The following is a 19,030-nucleotide window of genomic DNA, read 5'->3' on the forward strand; positions in this document are numbered from 1 at the left end:
GGAGTTGCACACATGTTAACGTTGCTTATAAGGTCCATCTCTGCTTGCAGAGTATGCATGTTGGCCACCCACTCCTTCTGTGAGTAAAAACCTACTGTAACATCGAATGATAATTAATATAAAGCATATGTTACTCTTGTTTGCTAAGGCTGTCTGGTTGAGATGAGGTAAAAGAAGCAAATCCAAACTATGTCACTTGTTATGTTTGGACATTTTCAAACCACTGCAGAGGTACAAAATGGTTCCCTTCTTCCAGTTTGTGTAGCTAGCTGATCCCAGTCCTTTGGAAACAGGAGCATCCATGCAGTTCTGCTGGTTGGAACCAGCCTTTGCAGCAACCTGATGGCCATTGAGATAAACCCTTTGCACCACACATGTTTCCTGCTAATGATCCTGGCATTGGTAATGGCCATGGTGCTCCAACTCAATAAATTGAGGTTTGGCAAGAGGCCTGTATTTAAATTTTTTTGCCTTCTCAGGAAGTATTTTGATTCTTCACATATAACATAGTTGGGAACAGGATGGTAAAGCTCTGTTTAACTCTGGTGCTGTTGGAGTACTTCATACATCGAGGAGGAGCGGTGTGGTTTGGGCATGGGAGGAGATGGGCTGCACTGCCCTTCCCTCAGTCTGGTGGCTGATTTTTAACAGGGGATTGCTGAGGCACCCCCAAAATGCAAATTGTTTTGGTGTATCGGAGGAAGTGATCTTTCCAAAATGCTGCTGCTGCTGTTGCAGCATCCAGAAACTCTGCAGGAGGTATATCCATACCTCTGTGGGCTGTCTTACCTGGGTAGGTATATTGGGATGCTTGGACATGGTTCTCGCCTCTGCTAAACAAGTGAGTGTCAAAATTAAAAACCCCCTTGTTTCTTGCGTTGGTTCTCTCTCCTACACTTCATTAGACACCAGTAACATTAGCTTTTAAATGGAAGCTGCAAATGCATAGTGACTGTATTGTAGCAGTGCACGTTGAACAGAGACCAGTTCCCCTTTGCTGGGCAGAAGCTTCTGGCACACAACAGCTTTTCAGTGGGTGCCCTCCATATGCCCCCCTCCGCCCTTGATGTCCATTAGCATGTCCATTAGCTGCTGGGGATGTGGTAGGATGGCAGCAGGCTGCAAATGAGGTGGCTGTGAGGAATAAAAGCAAAGCTCGCTCCTGTCTGTGTCCAATAGCACCGGCCGTCTTTCGGCAAGAGTCTGTTGAGAACTCTTTAAATGGTCCTATAGCAAGAGGAGCAGAGAGGGTGGCTAGAAAGACTGTATAGGGGACGTGCATTCGCTGCAAGCATTATGTTGATATTTTGCAGTACTGCAGAAGTCTTATTTCCAAGGTAGTTAAATTCTGAATTCCGTTTATTGTAAACTCGGTTTATTTATCGGTAAACTCAGTTTACTGATTGTAGCCAGTTAGAGTTTTTCAGAGGAAGAGGAATCCTTTCTTGTCATAGCCATTTGGAGCGATTGTGTTCCCCAGCGCTTCATTTTTAGGGAGGCTAAGTTTAAAATTTAAGTGCTATTTGGGAGGGATTTGTGCTCTTCAGGGAGGGCTGACCAGCACCTTTCTCAACAAACGGTTGGCAAGAGCTGCTGCTTCAGGAGTTCAGATCACCTCGCTGCCCCATGCCAGCACTCTGACTCCCAACACACCTCGGCATGGGGCGTTAAACTGGAGCCTCGCCAGCCCCGACCCACTGCCCAGGGCCACGCTGACCAAGCTGAGGTGCTGGCTCAGCCCTCCCAAACCTTCCAGCAGTACCCCTCATTCCCCTTCCTGAGCAGGCTCCTAAACCCATCTTCTGCAACACCTTGTTTCCAGAAGGGGCATTAAAAACTCCTCAAAACCATTTTTCTCCCTTTTCCTTCAATGTGTTGGTGTAGTCTTTATTCACAGAATAAAATTAACAACTCAGACTTCCATGCTCTTGTAAACACTTATAGGCAACATGAAGTTTCAAAAGGTGGGAAGAACCAGTAACTCCCCCCATCCCCAACCAGTTGAGTTGGGTTTTTTTTTTTTTTTTTTTCTGTGGAATAATCTTTTTATTCCAGGCTTTCTTTCTTTTGTTGTGGTTTGTTTTTTTTTTTTTTTTTAAAAACACAACTACTACTGAATAGATCTAATCTGTATAGCTGTTTCGCTGAGCTTGCACATCCATTTGTACTATGTGTTATGGGGATATATTTATTCTTTGGTATTGGGGTTTCAGTTAAAATTTTGTTACCTTGCAATTTAATATTAATAGTAACTGACCCTTGTTTCCTAGTCTTCAAAACACATGGTGCCTTATTTCCTACTTATTGTTCTGAAAAGACTCTTCCTTTTTTTATATAATGGTCTTAAGAAGGCGGTGTCATTTAACCATTGACAGTCCTTAATATTCCAGTATTTCAATGAGTTTTCAACCTGAAAAACCTGCCTTTTACTTAAAGTCAGTTGAAAGTTGTTCTGCCAATGGCTGGAGAAGTTTTTGGTTCATTTCTCCATCTTTGCCATTGGAATTGTGCTGCATTAGGCTAAGAGTTGCTTTTATTTGGCAGTAGCTCCAGAGAAAAATGCCCATGTTTTGGGACAGAGACCCACTTTTTGTTGTGGACGTTGTCCTCTTCCTCCAGTTGCTTTATCTCCATTACATCTTCTTCTGTATTGCTTTTCAAGTTACCAGAGTTTATTGCAGCTTGTGCAAGTGCAGCATCGCCGGAAGAGATGGGTCTGGATCCAGGCTGGAGTCCATATGCTTTTCCCAGCTACCCATACACAGCGAGGCTACAGCTCTTCAGTGTTACCAAATAATTTTATTTCAAAAGCTCCTTATAAAAACATGAGTAACTGGGCAAGTGACAAAGGACTTTCTGTTTATCTTTTCAAACAATGGAAAATACCAAATAGCCACAATTTGTTCCAGTTGGTGTCTTTGTTCCAGAGCTATTTCATGGGCACAGGATTTAATTCTGCAAGAATGCAGGAAGATGAAGACTTGTTTTCGTGCTTAAAAAAATACATAGAATTATTGACATTTTCAAGTTTCTTTAATAGGAAAATATTTTTACTGGCACAATACCTTTTTTAAAGCCTAAGGCAGATATTTTACTGTATATTACAAGTCTAAGGTTATTTTAATAATCAAATGAGACTTTCAAATAGATGCTGATATCTTCACTGTTCCAGAGCATACTGCAGTTTAGAAAAGCTTTGTACAAAGATTGATGTTTGTACCCTGAGAATAGTAGCTTTGGCTAGCAGATAGGAACTAAGAAATTATCAAAACTAACACTAACCAAAACAAAATTATATTGAAATTCAGTAGGCTGATCAAAGTTGGTAATGCTGATTAAAGTGGAAAATGGAAGAATGTGTGCTTTTAAAGGGGAAAACTTCAGAGGAGGAACACTTGCAAAAAATTATTCTTGCTGTCATGCAGTTGTCAGAAACTGAGTGAGGGCATAGAACAAATAGTGCCACCTTCTGGCAATGTCATGAAAAATTATATTTGCATGGTCTGGGATGTCAGGTACATGTGATACACTGATGATATGTGTCAGTCATGTAGGATTAGTTACCTATTCTGGAGGATCAAAATCCTTTTGAGTCATTGGGTCATTGAGTCATGTCCAAAATGTGGAAATAAACTGTAGATGCCCGCTGGCTTGCCAGTTTGCTTCTTGTCTTTTGACATCTCAAGCCCTTTCTTTTAACTCTTCTGCCATGGAGTTGGGCCTCGTGGCACATAAAGCTGCCGGGAAGAACTGTGTTTAAACTGTGTTTAGCTGTTCAGTTCCAGTCTCTGGATGAACAGGAATTAATCTCTTCCCAAGGTGGTAGATATCTCTGAGGTCTGCCCAGTTAATAGCCTGGTCGATTCTACAGTTACTATTAATCTGTTTTACAGTTGCTCTGGAAGACTTGCCACCTGCCTTCTGGCTGGCATGCCTCTACAGCACAGGCAGGAATCTCATCTGGGTCTCACCTGCCTCGTGTTTTGTTTTTCAGGTGGCACCAGGGAGATTGGGTCTGCTCTCACCAGGATGTGTATGAGGCACAGAAGTATAGAGTCCAAACTTCGGCAGTTCTCAAGGTGAGTGACTCTGTACCTGGCCCAAAGCTCGAGGTTCATCTTTCATTTGCTACTGGGAAACACCTAAAGCTGTTCACCAGCGCTGACTTTCCAGCTGATCTCTGACCATGTCACTGAGAACAGCAGTTGTTTCCTCCCCCGCAGCACACTGGCTGTTAGGAACATGCAGGATTTCACTGCGTGTTCTGGGGACTGGGCATGTCACCTCAAATCACTCTAAATGCTGCAAATTCCCACTGTCAGTTCCTGTTGCTCAGTGCTGAGCAGGCGGCTGCTGATGTGACCAACCTGTCTTTGTTTCAGGACTCAAAGCTATGTCACTAAGTTTTAAAGCAGCAGCAAGTGTTGTGCTGCTTCCTCAGCTTACTGGAGAGCCCAAGTAGTTTGCGGCCAAGAGAAACTTTCAGCAAACAAGTATGGAAAATGCATATTCTCTCCTCCTCTTTTTGCAGTTAAACTGTAGAGGTAATGGGAGAGGATTAACTCATGTGTAAGCTGAGCTGCACATAAACAACCCACTTCTGTAGTAAGTAGTAGTTTGCACGTGTCCCTTTTTTAACCAGACTTAAAAGTTATACTTGGGCTGAGGTGAACCAGAATGATTCTTCACCATTTGCCTGATGACCTGGTATGTTTTTTCCCTTTTAAAATAAAGATATTTGTGAATTTAGCTGTGAGGAGACAACTTTAGTCTCTAGTTACCCCAGAGTTAGTTGTTTAAATGATTCAATCCCAACCTCATTAATTAGTGGAAGCATTACTAGTGCTGTATCGTAGACTCCGCTGGTGAGAGATGAGGCACATCAGTGGGCAGGATGTTGTTCGCTTGTACAACTCCTCTGTCTTCTTGTGCATATACACGTGTTATTTAAGTTTCTAATCTTCATGGCTGCATGAACCTATCCAGTCTCCGGAGTATCCATTCAAACTGCTCTTTGTGTGACAGATGAGTAGGATCAAACTGTTTACATTGGCCCTGTTTCGGGTCACTCCTCTGGTTTACACTCTGTTCCTCACTGTCCTGAACTTCTGTGCAGTAATTCTGGTTATCTTGTGATGTGGATTTTTTTTTTGATCCAGTCCTTTCTTTTGCTTTCTCCAGCATAAACATTTTCATGTTCTGATATTTACATTGTGACACTGGTAGCTGTCGCAGCAAAAAGTAAAAATACTCCAATATTGACCTTGGCTCTCTCTATAAGAATAGGGGCATCTGCAGGATTTGATTGCTCTTTGTGTTTTTTCAACAAAATTAGTGCTTTAATTGACTGTCTGATAAACCCACTTCAAGAACAGATGGAAGAGTGGAAGAAAGTGGCCAATCAACTGGATAAAGACCATGCAAAAGGTAGTTACAGAGGAAGAATTCTTTAATAGGAGTAAGATTGTAATATCAGCTTTTCTTCCTCTTTTCATGTTTGTACTGGGGAACTGAATGACTTGCTGAAATATGTATAGCAACTTTTCTCTTCTAAAACACTCCTCTCCCAAAGTGTCTTGACCAACTTTTAACCCTTGCACATACATTTGGAAGGTGTAGTTTGCAGGACCCCAAGGGATGGGTTCTTTTTCTACAGTGGTAAGCAGTGACTAGTTTTGGCTCTGTTAACCCACTCTCACTGTATAATCTCCAGTAGTGCTGAGGATTGGGAATGCTGCATCTATCCCTGCAAAGCCCTGGGGTGTAGTTAAAAGCTAACTGTAAGATCATGTTATGCCTCAGACATAGTGTCCTCTGGAGAATGCACAGCCCTGTAAAATATCCAGCATCGTTATTTTATATCTGATGCGATACAGAAATGTGCACCTGGGGAATGGGAAAGCTGTGTGGTTGCACACGGGATGCTCAGAGCCGCAGTGCTGGTGATGGCTCCAGGGGCCTTCCTGGGGGAGGGAGCAGGAGGCAGCAGTCTTGCACAGCAAAGACATGTTGGTAGGTGCCTTTGGCTTTGCAAAACTTGTATTGGGGATGATGGCCCTCTAGCGCAGGTGCTGGAAGCAGGTTTCAGTTCACCACTGACCCTTGAAAACTGAAGACTTTTACTATGTCTGAAGGAAGCCAGCATCACCATAGTTTATTTTGATGAGGGTGAGAACTGATGGGAAGGAGTGTGCTTGGCCTTCAAAAGAGGATTTGCTTCTTGCTCCACTATTACTGTAGTCAAATAGAAGCAGCTAAATCAGCAGCTCTTGAAAAAATTTCCACACTGTGCTGCAGAGTGTTAAGCAGGTGATGAGCAGGAGGGAGGCATCACTTGGGTTCCTGCAGGTAGGGGTGACCCTGGCCAAAGTGGCAGTGAGATTTAGGGTTTAGTGGGTAGACTTGGGTGTTGGGGGTGCAGTTGGCCGCAGTACAGTTCCAGTGCCTGCCACCAGCCTGCTTCTGTTTTTCCATCTATAGAAGAGTAATAACATTGACCTCCTTTGTTAAAGTGTATGTGTATATGTATATACATGCATACATGCCTTTTATCTTTTTTATCTTTTTTTTTTTTTTTTTAAAGTATCAGTTTTCATATCTGGTACCTTTAGTGTGCCTGACTAGAGGTGGAATATTTTGTTCTGGGATTTTAATTCTCCCGGGATTTGCTGCTCATCTAAAAACGAGGACAACTGCAGTGTGCTCCACTTCATCAGAAAGAGCTGGCAATGTGACCTTTCCTTGGGCAAAGTTTTAGCACCCTCTCCCTCTGCCTGACTCTCATGCTGGAGAGGGATCACAGGATATTCTCTGACTTGCCATTTCTGGATGCTTGTTTTTGAACACAGATGTTTCGAGAAACCTGTCATCTCTGTTTTCCATTCCTGAGAGTGAATGAGTCTCTGAAATGAAAAGCACTCTAATTTTGTACTGTGTTCTCAGTTGTTATTTCTGTAAAGGTTTTGTTTGTTTGGGAAAGATTTTGGTATGTGAATGTGCTCACACCCTAAAATATTATATTAAGCCAAACATATAGGCACTACAAAACGCAAGTTCTAAGTTGCTTTGATTAATAATAGCTGTCCTCTTAAAATGTATAGTCTAATGTCTATAAACATAGCCTTTTCTGTGAAAAACATTTGTTTTGTCATCGAGTATGTTGATAATAGAGACTGTGTGTTTTTTTAGAATACAAAAAAGCCCGCCAAGAAATAAAAAAGAAATCGTCTGATACACTGAAGCTACAGAAGAAAGCAAAGAAAGGTAACTTGCTTCATGCTTGTACTGATAAAAACCTTTTGTGCTGTGCTCATTGACAAAGATTGAACAGGGATAGGACTTTCTACTGTAATAATTTGGTCCCCTGTAATGTATTCCTGGTACGTACTTGAACACCAGGGTACAATTAGTATGTGTCATCTAAATCATATTCTGAAGATGGTATCTAATGTTCTTATACAAAAACCTTAAAGCTGTATGTACAAAATCAGTCATCTTTTAAAATAGAGCTCTTGCTGCTAACTTATTCCTGTTAGGAACGTTGACACTGTAACATGACTTGTGCAGATACCTGCAACATTTTCTAGAAACTTTTGGAACAATATAAAAAATCCATTATGTAAATGTTCTGTAACTATTAACATTTGTCAATGTTCTCCCTTTCCACGTTTCTTCTTTTTTTTCTTTTTTTTTTTTTAACAGCCTGTAATCTCCTAAACCTTACATTATTTCTCAGAGTGTGAGAAGGTGGCATGGGTTGTTGTCAGGGGGAGGGCACTTGGCAACCATAGAAAACTAAAGATGAGTAAGAAAAGAAAGGAGTTCTCCATAAAGGCGATCTGTCTTTTTTAGCAGCTGAATCTCATGCTCCTGTTGCTCTCCCACCACCATCTTGTCACAGGAGTTTCATCATTTTGTTAATGGCAACATGCATCACTGATAGCTGCAGCATTGCCGTCACTAAGGGTTTTATTTGGATAAGTGCAAACCCTACCAAGCTTTGGAAAAATGATATGGAGGCTTGTACAGAAGCAGATTTTCTGGTTCCTTTTCCCGGTACTGGGCTCTTCCCAGCCAGGTAGGAAATGTGGCAGCTCTCAGTCTGCAGGTTTCGACTTGTGCTTCCCCTCCTGCATAAAAACTGTGAGCCCAGGGAAGAGCAAAATAAATGCTGGGATGGGTAGTTTCTTGAACTTTTAAAATTGTGTGTCACCCAGAACAGGTGAGCTGTCTCTAACTGTCCTTCCTAATAGGTGAGTCAATAATTACACTGGTAGAAAGCCACATGACTGGAAAACTACTCTTGAATTTTAGCTGACTTTAGATGAGGGATGAGGGAGGGAGAGATGGAAGCCAGCAAGAGGGAGCTTAGCTTAGTGGGCTCTGTGTTTCTCTATGTCTGTGGAAACGTTCAGTGTTTTAAATCAGAATGGTCATCTTTAGGAGGACATGATTTTTTTGTGATGCATAAATGTGTTTCTCATTTTGTGTGATGAATTGTCTAACTTCAGACCAACAGCTTTAGAGGGTCTGTGTTATTCCCTCTGTTTCTTTTCCTTTCTAACCCCATTTTCTGGTCTCATTGCTTCTTGTTCTTGTGTGACACAAACAACCCCTCAGTGGTAGGTGAGAGCTGAGAAAAGCATGTCCATGATCTGATATGAAGGAACCATTTTTTGAACCTGTTTCTATGAATTGACAGCTATCTGGCTCCATCTCCCTTTTATCCTGCTTCAGAGTCTTGAATAAATCAATATTCAATCCTGGAGGAGGAGACAGCATTTTCTGTAAGGTGGGAAGAGGAGAGAGAATCACTTAAAGCCTTCTGGAAGAAAAAAAACACTGTTCTCATAGTGCAGATGCCACCATAGGTGTCTGTCAGCAGTGGTTAAAGCAAGTGGATTTTCTCCTTGGATTTTCTGGGTTCCTATCTCCCTCCCCAAATATGTGCCATGTCTAGTGACAAGGGTCAGCACACTGGTGTCCTGTCCTCCTTCAGGATTAAACATCTTCGAGCAGGGAGTGGAACAGGCCTCATTTTGTTATCATTTTTATAGCAGCCATGCTATGATTGAAGACTTCTTTATTTTTTTAATGTCATTCTCTTGATTAATTTTGCTGTTATGACATGCTTTCGGAGTTGTCAGTGAACCTGCTGTATTTCTGTGCAGTGTCCCTCAGAACAGCTGTCACACACACGCTCTTTGGGTCCAGAGCACAAACCCAATGGGACTTTGGGGGGGTTAAAGCTGGTTGCAGAGGGACGCACGCGTATGGGCAAGGTGGGAGCAACGGAGGCTGGCGGGTAGCCAGCATGGGGGAAAGGAGGAGCTGCAGTATTTTTGAGGAGCTGAGAGTTGTTCTCACGGCTCCTGGGGAGGAGAGGTGCAGTGGGGTGCTGAGACTCATACAGATACTGAGAACAAACACCCAAAGCTGCTGGCCCTGTGGGTTCCTAGCATGAGTGTGCGGGAGGGGGGAATAAAGTTCACCCTGTCTTCTTGCAAGTTAGCTACAGCGCTTATATATAGAAGGAAAAAAAAGTATCAGATGCTTTTTCTCCTCTTTGTCTTTTTGATCACAAGCTTCAAGGAATAAAGCATTGGTCTGAGTTCAGTGTCAAATGTTATGAAAACTCTTTTCTACGTACCCACCTTGACAGATCTGTTTAATGTGCTGCATGGTGAAATATGTTGCTCTTGCTGTCACTGAGGAATAAAAATATCAATAAACTGTTTCTTTATATAATGATAAAACTGCAGAAGTGATTCTGCTTTAGGTCACAAATGAGGTTTGTGCTACAGGCAGGGAAACTCTTGGGTGAAACTGTCCTGGCAGGCATGTGGCTGAGTGCATGAATGTCTTACTGTGTCTTCAACTCTCCTGTTTCCCTGTTGCTCAGACTTACTTTTTTTGTTCTGTTCTTCCTCAAGCAGGACCTGTCCCTTTGATTTTTCTGTAAAGTTACTGACTCACCTATGGGAACTCTAAACCAACCAATTCATTCCCTTCCTAGCACTTGTAAGAATATTTTTGAATTAACCTTATGATCATCTGTGGGCAAGTGAGATGTTTGCTGAATTCTGGATTTGCTTAAATATCATGCATGCTACTAAAAATGTCCTCCAAGCTTTCTCTGCCGTGACTGGATGGGAAGGTGTGTTTTTTTCTGCTTTGGGCAGCTTCAGATCTACGAACTCAGATATAACCCTCTACTTTTCTCATTCGTGTCATGGCAGTGGTGTCCTCTCTCCCTGCCACATCAGGCTGCAGAAGGTCCCTCTTGTAGCCGATAGCTACAGCATGTGTAGCAGCTCCTTGCTCCTTGCCTGCATCCCAAGGAGATTTGGGAGAGAGGGCCATGGGCTGTGTGGCTTGTCCTGGCAGGACTGCTACAGGTTGGGCACCCCACCTTAGCGCTAAGGGGCTGATATGTTGGGGTTTGCCTGTTCTCTGGCTTGTGCATGGTCTGTTTGTTCTGGTTCCATGCAGCCAAATTGAAAGTTCAGGCCGGGCATTTAAGATCATTTACTAGAAATTGTGCTTGTAGAGTAGGTGTGTTAATTGCAATAAAGGTGGTTCCAGAGCTTGAAGTGATGGGGAAAACACCGAGCTTTCCAAACACCAAGGTGTTAGGGGTCCTTTTTGTAAGTTTGCTAGAGTGTATCTAGTAAAACGACAAATGTCTGTAAATAAAGGCCTTGTATTTCAAAAGACCTTACAGGGATAATTTTCATTCCTTTTGTTGCCTTTGACTATTAAAAAAAAATAATAATCCATATGAAGTCTATATATATGTAGTCTAAATGTGATACTGGTGCGCTTCCCAGATCCATGCAGTTCCTGGGGGTGTCATGATGATCTTCAAGGTGCATCCTTTTCCTTACACCCTTGTTCCTAAGGGGAGCAGGCCTGTAGGGCCTGTTGCCCACCCCGGCGTTGAAACTTAGCTCTTGTCTGAACAGATGAAGCTACTTAGTGCATGAAACTGGATACATCTTCTAAATTGCTCTCTGTTTTCAGACAAACATTGGGCATCAGAAGTTAGCCCAGCTAACCTGAGTCACCACAATAATTATGCATATATTTAAAATAAATTCCATGTTTAGGGTTCTGCTGAGTCAAGGCCTCATAAGTGGATCCATAGCTGCTAGAAGCTGTTATGCTATATTGAATTCAGAGGAGAGGCAGCAGCTGTGGCTCTGCATGTAACCATTTTGGAAGGTTAACAAAATGCATGATTATTAGTTTTAAAAAAAAGCATCAAGTGACTAAATTAAAATGTAACTGAATGTATATGTAAAATCCGGCGTGCATGTTGGCTTTATTTTCTCTATTTCAGGTTGGCTATTAATGATAAACTAGACAGGTTTCCCTTCTGCCTATAACATGACTGGTAGATTCCATTTTCAGGTTCTTCATATGACACTGTGTGTGAGCTTTGAGGAAAACGTTTAAATCCAAGCAGATTTGTGAAAAGGAGTTACATGTAACGCTCCCAGTAATACAGCACATGTTAATGTGAAAACTGAGTTTTATCTCTAAGCCATTCATAGAAGTTTCTACAGAGTGCCCTTAACATTCAGTACAACATTTCATGTTGTGTCCCATCAACATTGAGTATCCAAACTCACAACCTCTACTTTTGAGTGTGCAGCAGTTTTGGAAAGTATTCTTACTTTTAATGAAATTGAGAGAATAGAAAATGATTGTTAATTTACTCTAATACTGCCAATAGTGCATCTTCTTCCCCTCCTGGTTAGCAAAGATGATAACGTTTGTGTTTTAGAGCCTTAGCAGCTGTTTTTGTGTTACACTCTGGTCTTTGAAACTAATATTGTTATACTCCTCTCAAGGATGATTGCACAAATGCCCTGACTCTTAAATGGAAAACATAAAGCTCTTAAATATAATTATAACTGAAGAACATCTCGGTTCTTAAAGCAAATGCAGACCTTGTTCAAGTACTTTTCACTCTTTCTATACCTGGCACTTGCCCTGTCTGGAGTGGCAGGCTGGGGAGGGAGAACCTCTGGCCAGAGCTTTCCCCGCCAGGAGACAGCCTTATTCCTCTAAACTGATCGAGTGTGGCATGATGACTGAAGTGAGAGCCAGGACTCACTGCGGAGTCAGTATGATGAAGCTCTAAAGGAGGGAAGCTAATGAGCAAATTATCCTGATCTGTTGCAGGGAAAAAATCCTGTGTGGATAAGGCCATGGTGCCTCTGGGTTTTTTTTGACGTTTTTTCTTTTTCTTCCCCCTGCAAGCTTATAATGTAAGCTCCACTTCATAAAAATTCAGTGAAGACATGTTGCAAAATCAGTGACCAGAGATATTTCTTTGATTTATTTTCATTCCTTGAGTTTTGAATGCCTCTTGATAGTTCCCCTCTTTTTGACAGCAAGCCAGGTTTATTGCAAAACTTTATATATAAAGTTTTTTAATTAAAATACACATATCATGGTTAATCTTTCTGATGTTCTTCCACATTGCATCAGCAATTAGTTTTTCATTTAATTAACAATCTATTAATGTAATTGCAGTAGAGAACATGAAAAAGCACTGTGGTTACTAATGCAGCACCCACCTAGTTTTGCAACTTTGAGTTCCCTCTTCCCTGTGAGGGGATGAGCTTCATGTCACTTCCATCAGCTTGACCAGAGTTTGACAGTTGTCTGTGTCGTGCACTTTCTCTGAAGCACAGGTTAATGTGTTCTCACCTAGGAATCTGCAAGCTAAGCAAAGTTCCTAAACTGGTTTAAGTCTCGTAAAATAAAACTGTGTGGCAAATAACTGGGAGTTTAATTTGAAACAGCTCATCAAGAAGCAAAGCTAATGTGTTTGTCCTTATCAGCAACGGAAGAAGTCAAAACAGTCTAGTCCAAACTGCCTTGCTCTCTTGTCTTGGCGCTGATGATAATGTCTAAACTCTAGGAATGCTGGAATACCAGTTTGACTTTTTTTATTTTCCTTTCTGTGTCAATTTTGTGTCCTGCAATTTCTCACCATGCGCACCTGCCTGACAGCTGAGGCTCTGGGTAAGTCTGTGCCATGCTGTAACCCCGGTGGCTGGTTTATTGTAGCCCTTGCTGTGGCCTCTATATGGTGTCTGGTCTCCACTAACTGCCTAGACTTTAATTTCTAATGAAACTAAAATATTGCCTAATCTTAACGAACAAACCATCTTTTGATTTATTTTCTTTTGGCATCTAATTGGATCACTTGAAAAGAAGAAAATCAGTATTGTAGATAAACCTCTGGTTTATTTTAGAAAGGGATTAATATGGACTGATATGTCACAGTTGGGAGAGAAGTTAAATGGAATAGACATGTCATCAAGGTGATGTTCAAGTAATTGATTATCTTATTGTTAATATGACTTTTAAAGTCTAGAGCTTAAAGTCCTTAGTGTTGTTCTTTGTAAACCTGTGATCAAAGTCCCCCCTTTTTTCTGAAAATCGCATGCACCTTTCCTAACTGATAGATAAGAAATCACAGTATTTAACTTCATGCTGGGGAAGGGGTGGAAATCAGCATCACAGTTGTCTTCTCTTCTGCTGCCTGATCACATCTCAAATCTGTTTAAATTGGAGTGTTGTTTCAATTGTATTACAAATTTAAAGTAGCTGCCTTGAGATCATCTTGTGAATGAAACGCTGTGTTTCTGAATTTGAGAGAAATAATCGTACCTCCACTTCTAGGTGTAATGATGTAGGCATTGCCCTTTGGAGAAGCCTGGATTGATTGGGTCAGGACCTCAGCTGGGCTCCTGGAGCTGGGCACTGTGGTGCATGCTGCTTGTCCTCTTTTTGAAACCACACTTTGTGTTTTTCCTGGTTTGTGATTTAATATGGAAGTTTCCTTTGGTAACTTTTAAGAGACAGCCTAGCACTTTTGAACATTAGCAGCTGATTCAGATCTCCCGTAGCCACCAGAACGACTCAGATTTTGTTGCTGAAGGGATCTGAAGTTAACCCCAGCAATGAGATTTTCTGCCTTTCCATGGCAGAATTCTTCTCTTTTCAGCCTAGATCTGTATTAGTTTGTTTGTTGGATTTACTGTGCAGGACTTGGCTATCAGGATGAATAACCCCTCTGAAGCAGTCATGCTCTTGTAAAAAAGGTGATTTGGGAATGAATGACTTGGAGCCCACTTTGGTTTGTACAAGTAGAGGTGTACTCAGCATTGTCGCATATGGTGGAAGTTCTGCCACTCTGTAAAGTGTCCAATATTGGATATTCAGGGTCTGTGCAGATACCTAAAAAAGTGCAAGGGAGCATTCTTTACATGAAAATGTGGAAAATAATAATTTCACCAATATTTGCTGCATTGCTTTGTCAATAGCAGCATTAGCTTTAGCATTCAGAATTGCACTGAGAGCGTTTGAAAATCACTGTTCTCCTTTGCTGTTGCTGACAGCTTTGCTAGTTTGTCTTATAAAATAGAGGCATGAAATTGGGTTGAAAATTAGATTTACCTTTTTCCTTCTCCCTAGTAGATTTCCTTTACTAAAGTTCTTTTCAAACAATGGTTATTTAAGAAGCTGCATGAAGCTTTCAGCCAGGATTCACACAGAATACTGTAAAACTGAGGGTTTAATGCATGTTGGTCCTTTAAAGCTCTTGCATGTCCTGGTAATGATGTGAAACACCTGCTCTGAAGGTAACATATTAAGGCTGTTCTTGGAGTAGCAGTGGATTCATGTTAATATTGATGAAGCAATTGAGCTCTATGCAGTTTGTTAGCTTGCCTGTATCAAGCCACAAGTCTCTGGGCTGTTGAAGCATGGTGCTGTTGGAGAAGTCAGTCCACAACTTCTGGTCTTCCATTTCTGCTGCTCCCTGGAACACCAAGGCTCCACTTTGAGAAAGTCTGGATTTGAATTTCTCCTTGGTTTTCAGATTGTTGGCTCATTCTTCCAAGTTCAACTGGACGTGCTCTGCAGAACCATCCCTATATCACGTTCATGTCTGGCTGGTTGCAGACCAGAGACCTGTGACTACATTTGATGCTTTTGACCATTGCTAATGCTGATTGCTTTGGTGGGTCAGTCAAACTGTTCTGCAGCTGCAGTAGGAGTGTCCTTCCAGGTGCACTTTTACAGCTGCTTCATGATGAGACTGTTCTGAAACTATTTTCTGTCATTATGGTATTTGTGCTGGTTTGGAAATGTTTCTGAACAGGTAACCTAAAGGCCAGAGAATGTGGGCTAGAGAGAATAATCATTTGCTGGTGTTCCTTATGAAAGCGTGCCTCATGTCTACAGCAAAAATAATGTAAGCAGTTGTCAAGGATGCCATAAACAAGTGACCTTCCCCCATGATTCAAAGGGGAGAAGAACTGCGTTACTCTCCAGTGGTTGATGTTCCCTTCTGAGAGAAGTAGTGGATTCAAACTAGCAGAGACCCAAGGTGGGTGAGGAGCAGAGATGATCAGCAATTGGCCCTCACATTCTTGGTGTCCTCTGGGCCTAGGAGTGCTGTGAGGGTCTGTGCTTTTTTCTGCTTAGTGAAGGAAACTTGTTAAATTGGGCAGAGATCTCATCCCTCAAATTCCCAAGCTGCCAGAGTGTCATGGGATACAGCTGGCGATTCAGGGAGTGGAAAGTTATGCCTGATTTCAAAAGGCTTGCTAGATTGATGTCTGCATTATGGAGCTTTCAAAGGATGTTAATAAAGCTTTCCTGCTCTTAAAAGATGAGTTACAAGGAGACATCAGGAGAGAGCTGTATTCATGCCATGTAAACATCTGACTTCAGAGCCTCATCTGAATGATTCACCTAAACTTGCTTCCTGCTCTGAATTATACCCCGGACAGCTTGTGTGTTTTCACTGACTATGTAGGTGCCCAAGAGCCGTATCATAAAAATGGGTCTGTGAAAGTAGTGGAGAGGAGATAATATATGTGCTAATGTCCTGACTCACTTAAAGAAATAAAATGGAAACATCATAGAGATACAGAGGATGTTGGAGAGTGATGCAGTTTTACACATGCTTTTGTCAAAGGGTTAAAAAACACAGCTTGAATATTATCCAGATAACTGTGTTGAATTGAGTGAGTCACACAGGTGCAAATGAGGTTGATTTTTGCCCCATGTTTTGAATGCTCTTGTTGCTCTGGTCCAGGATGTGGTGCTCTGTGAGGTCCATATAAATTACCAAAATTCACTATAAGTGAACTCACTTTATCAGTGGAGTCCATTTGCTCGCTAAGTGTGTGTCTGCTCATTGCCTAGGCAGATGCATTTAACAAGGATTTACTGCATTAAGGGCATTATCATACAGCAGAGCAGCTGAACGTTTACAGCAGTTCTCCAGAGCCAAACTAATGAGTGTGTGATTTAGTTTACAACTAATGTATCTTGCATTTGGTACATCCACAGTAGTGAGCCAGTATCTAGGTTTGAACAACAGGAGATTATCTCACCTGCTGTAATTTCCAGGCAGCTCTCAAAATAATGAGTCTGAGCAATGGTACAAGTCTCAGTTTCATAAGGAATTTGAAACAACTCCAGAGAAGTAGAATGTTTAATCACTGCATCTGACAGAAGAGTATAGGGAAGGGCCTGAAATGTATAGAATGGTCTTCAAGCAGAAGGGCCCAGTTTGTCTCTTAAGGATGGCAGACGAGAAGGCACAGGACCTTCAGGGAGTTACCCAGAATTCTTCTATAACTTGTTTCTGGCAGATGCTAATTTTGAGAGAGAAAGCAGATGACTGCAACTTCAGAATCTGTTGCTGTTAAAACTATTTTGGAAGTAAATAACTTTATGACCACATTACACCAGCTAGCCTGATCCTACAGTTTGGTACCCACTGGCAGTTTGGTACCCAGGTGGCCTTGGCAGTGGCCGTGCCGGTGTTGCACTGCATGTGGTTCTGTGAGGATCCATCGCAGAGCTCTGCTTGTGGGTATCTGTGCGGTTTTGTCTGGACTTACGTCTAACTATACAGAGGAGATTTGGATATATCCAGTCTGGGATGTTGCTAAGCCAGTGTGATTCTCTTTGCTTCCATTGCTGCTTTCTTTCCTGTTGCTCTGGCTGTGTATTGGTGCAGGGGAGCTGATGACTCTACCTCACTCTGGAGTATTGAAGAAATACGTATGATAATAAGGCAAAGGTTTTCCTTTGTAACCTTGACCTTGAGTCATCTGCATTGTGTACCGTATGCATAAAGAGACTTTTTTCTTCCTCTTGCTCATAGCTTTAAATGCTCAATGCAGAAAGGTTATTGTCCTTAAAAACTGATTTCGGGCAGCTGCTTGTAACTCACCCACCATTTTTCAATGTTATCTTCCTGGTATTTAGCAACAGTGCCATGGATATGTACTTGGGTATCTAATTTGCATGTGATGGTGTTTCTGGGAGACTTGAGACAAAGTTACACAACTGAGGTTCTTTGAAATACTTAGGGGTGTAAGCTGCATGAAAATATATTGCAATTGCAACATTGTTGGCTCAGTAATACTATGGCAAAGCAGCAGCTCTTCATTCCTAGAGGGGTAAATTTTTGGCATTATGGAGAGTAAGCAGTTGGTGCAGAATAAGGTACTTAACGGTCACAGAAGTTTTGGTATTATGAGTTGACTATAATTAACACAGTGAAGCTTTTTGATTGCAAAACATTGGAATTTTTTTTTATTTCCATAGACAAATACTGGACATTAATATGTATTTAGGATGTTGATTTGTTTGTTTGCTTGTTTTGTTTTGTTTTGTTTTGGATTTGGAACAAAGAAAACTGTTTTAGCCATTGCTGTGTAGAGTACTTGAATGCAGTGGTCCAATGATCAGTAACATGTCCTTTATACCATCTCTTATAGGAGATTCATTCACTCATTTAGTGACTCCACAAAGTTGTCATTAGGACCTTGCTAAACACAAAAGTAGGAAGGAAGAGGGATGTACCTAGGGTTAGTGATTAATACTCTCCCAGTTAGCAAGATGTTGATTTTCTGCAAGGATGATATGAAGGGTTTCTACCGCTAACAGTTAGAGAAAGTTCTTACATTAGATGCTGTCTTTGGCTTGTTGAAACCTTTTGAATTGAGCTGGATTTCTATTCTGGGCAAAAGGGCTAAAAAATAAATGGTATGAAATGCTTGGTTTAATTGGGAGAAAAACCCTTACTAATTTGAATTAAGGGAAAATGCTGGTTGATTCTTGAATTGTAAAAGCACAATCCAGCGGCAGTGCTGGCTGAAAATAAGGTCTTTCTCTATGGAGAACCACAGTTTTGACAAAATGTACTCTTGATTATTTCTTGCATACAGGACGGGGTGACATTCAGCCCCAGTTGGATAGTGCTTTACAAGATGTCAATGATAAGTACCTGCTGCTTGAAGAAACCGAGAAGCAAGCTGTCAGAAAAGCTCTGATTGAGGAGCGTGGTCGATTTTGTACTTTCATCTCGATGCTGCGGCCTGTGATAGTAAGAGCTCTCCCTTTTAAGTCGGTGCAATTCACAAATTAGATAAGTGGCCAAAAGCTTCTAAAAATAGTAGCTAGTTATGTCTTAGGAATGAATTTTCAGAGCCAAAATTTAACCTGCATCTCTGCCTAGGAAGTGGCGAGAGTTGGGACCTTTCATGTAGGCATTTGGAGTAATTCAGGGACAAAAGACACTGAATACTTTCAAGATGACTGATGGGGAAACAATGGACAAAAAGACTTAGGTGGGCTTGAGTTCCCAATGCATATCAACCTGAGACATTGCTAATACATTTTTTTCCACTGCTTTTTTTCTTTACATCACATTTTAATATAAATCTTCCTTACTCCTGTTCTAGTGCTAGGACTGATAAATGTTTCAAGACCTCCCCTGTGTATATAATGACATTATCTGACAGATTGCAGGATGCTTCCATGCAGTTTTTCTGGCAGCTCTTTTCCTCCTACATGACAGCTTTTTCAGTTCATTGAAAAGGTTTGAGTATGTTTTCATCATCTCAGGTTGTCTGAAGCCCATCGATGAATCGTTTGTGGCTTTGTGCAAGCATGATGCATTTTCGAAGGGTCTCCAGGGTAT

The 19,030-nt window shown here is 41.5% G+C and overlaps 1 protein-coding gene across 14 annotated transcripts in view; it reads left to right on the forward strand.

The window, feature by feature from the left end:
- MTSS1 (MTSS I-BAR domain containing 1) overlaps positions 1 to 19,030 on the forward strand; it is a 129,695-nt gene that overhangs the window by 88,602 nt on the left and 22,063 nt on the right. For 9 of the 14 annotated variants that reach the window (XM_033005749.2, XM_033005742.2, XM_033005739.2 and 6 more), the window contains exons 4-8: positions 3,995 to 4,079; positions 5,336 to 5,427; positions 7,189 to 7,263; positions 13,027 to 13,038; positions 18,276 to 18,433. In XM_033005749.2, coding sequence (XP_032861640.1) covers positions 3,995 to 4,079; positions 5,336 to 5,427; positions 7,189 to 7,263; positions 13,027 to 13,038; positions 18,276 to 18,433 — 422 coding nt within the window. The remainder of the gene's footprint in view (positions 1 to 3,994; positions 4,080 to 5,335; positions 5,428 to 7,188; positions 7,264 to 13,026; positions 13,039 to 18,275; positions 18,434 to 19,030) is intronic. The other 5 variants (XM_033005741.2, XM_033005748.2, XM_033005745.2 and 2 more) reach the window with 1 other exon arrangement.

The sequence above is a fragment of the Tyto alba genome, unplaced genomic scaffold, assembly GCF_018691265.1.
Source record: "Tyto alba isolate M040663 unplaced genomic scaffold, T.alba_DEE_v4.0 Super-Scaffold_9, whole genome shotgun sequence".
Lineage (NCBI taxonomy): Eukaryota > Metazoa > Chordata > Aves > Strigiformes > Tytonidae > Tyto > Tyto alba.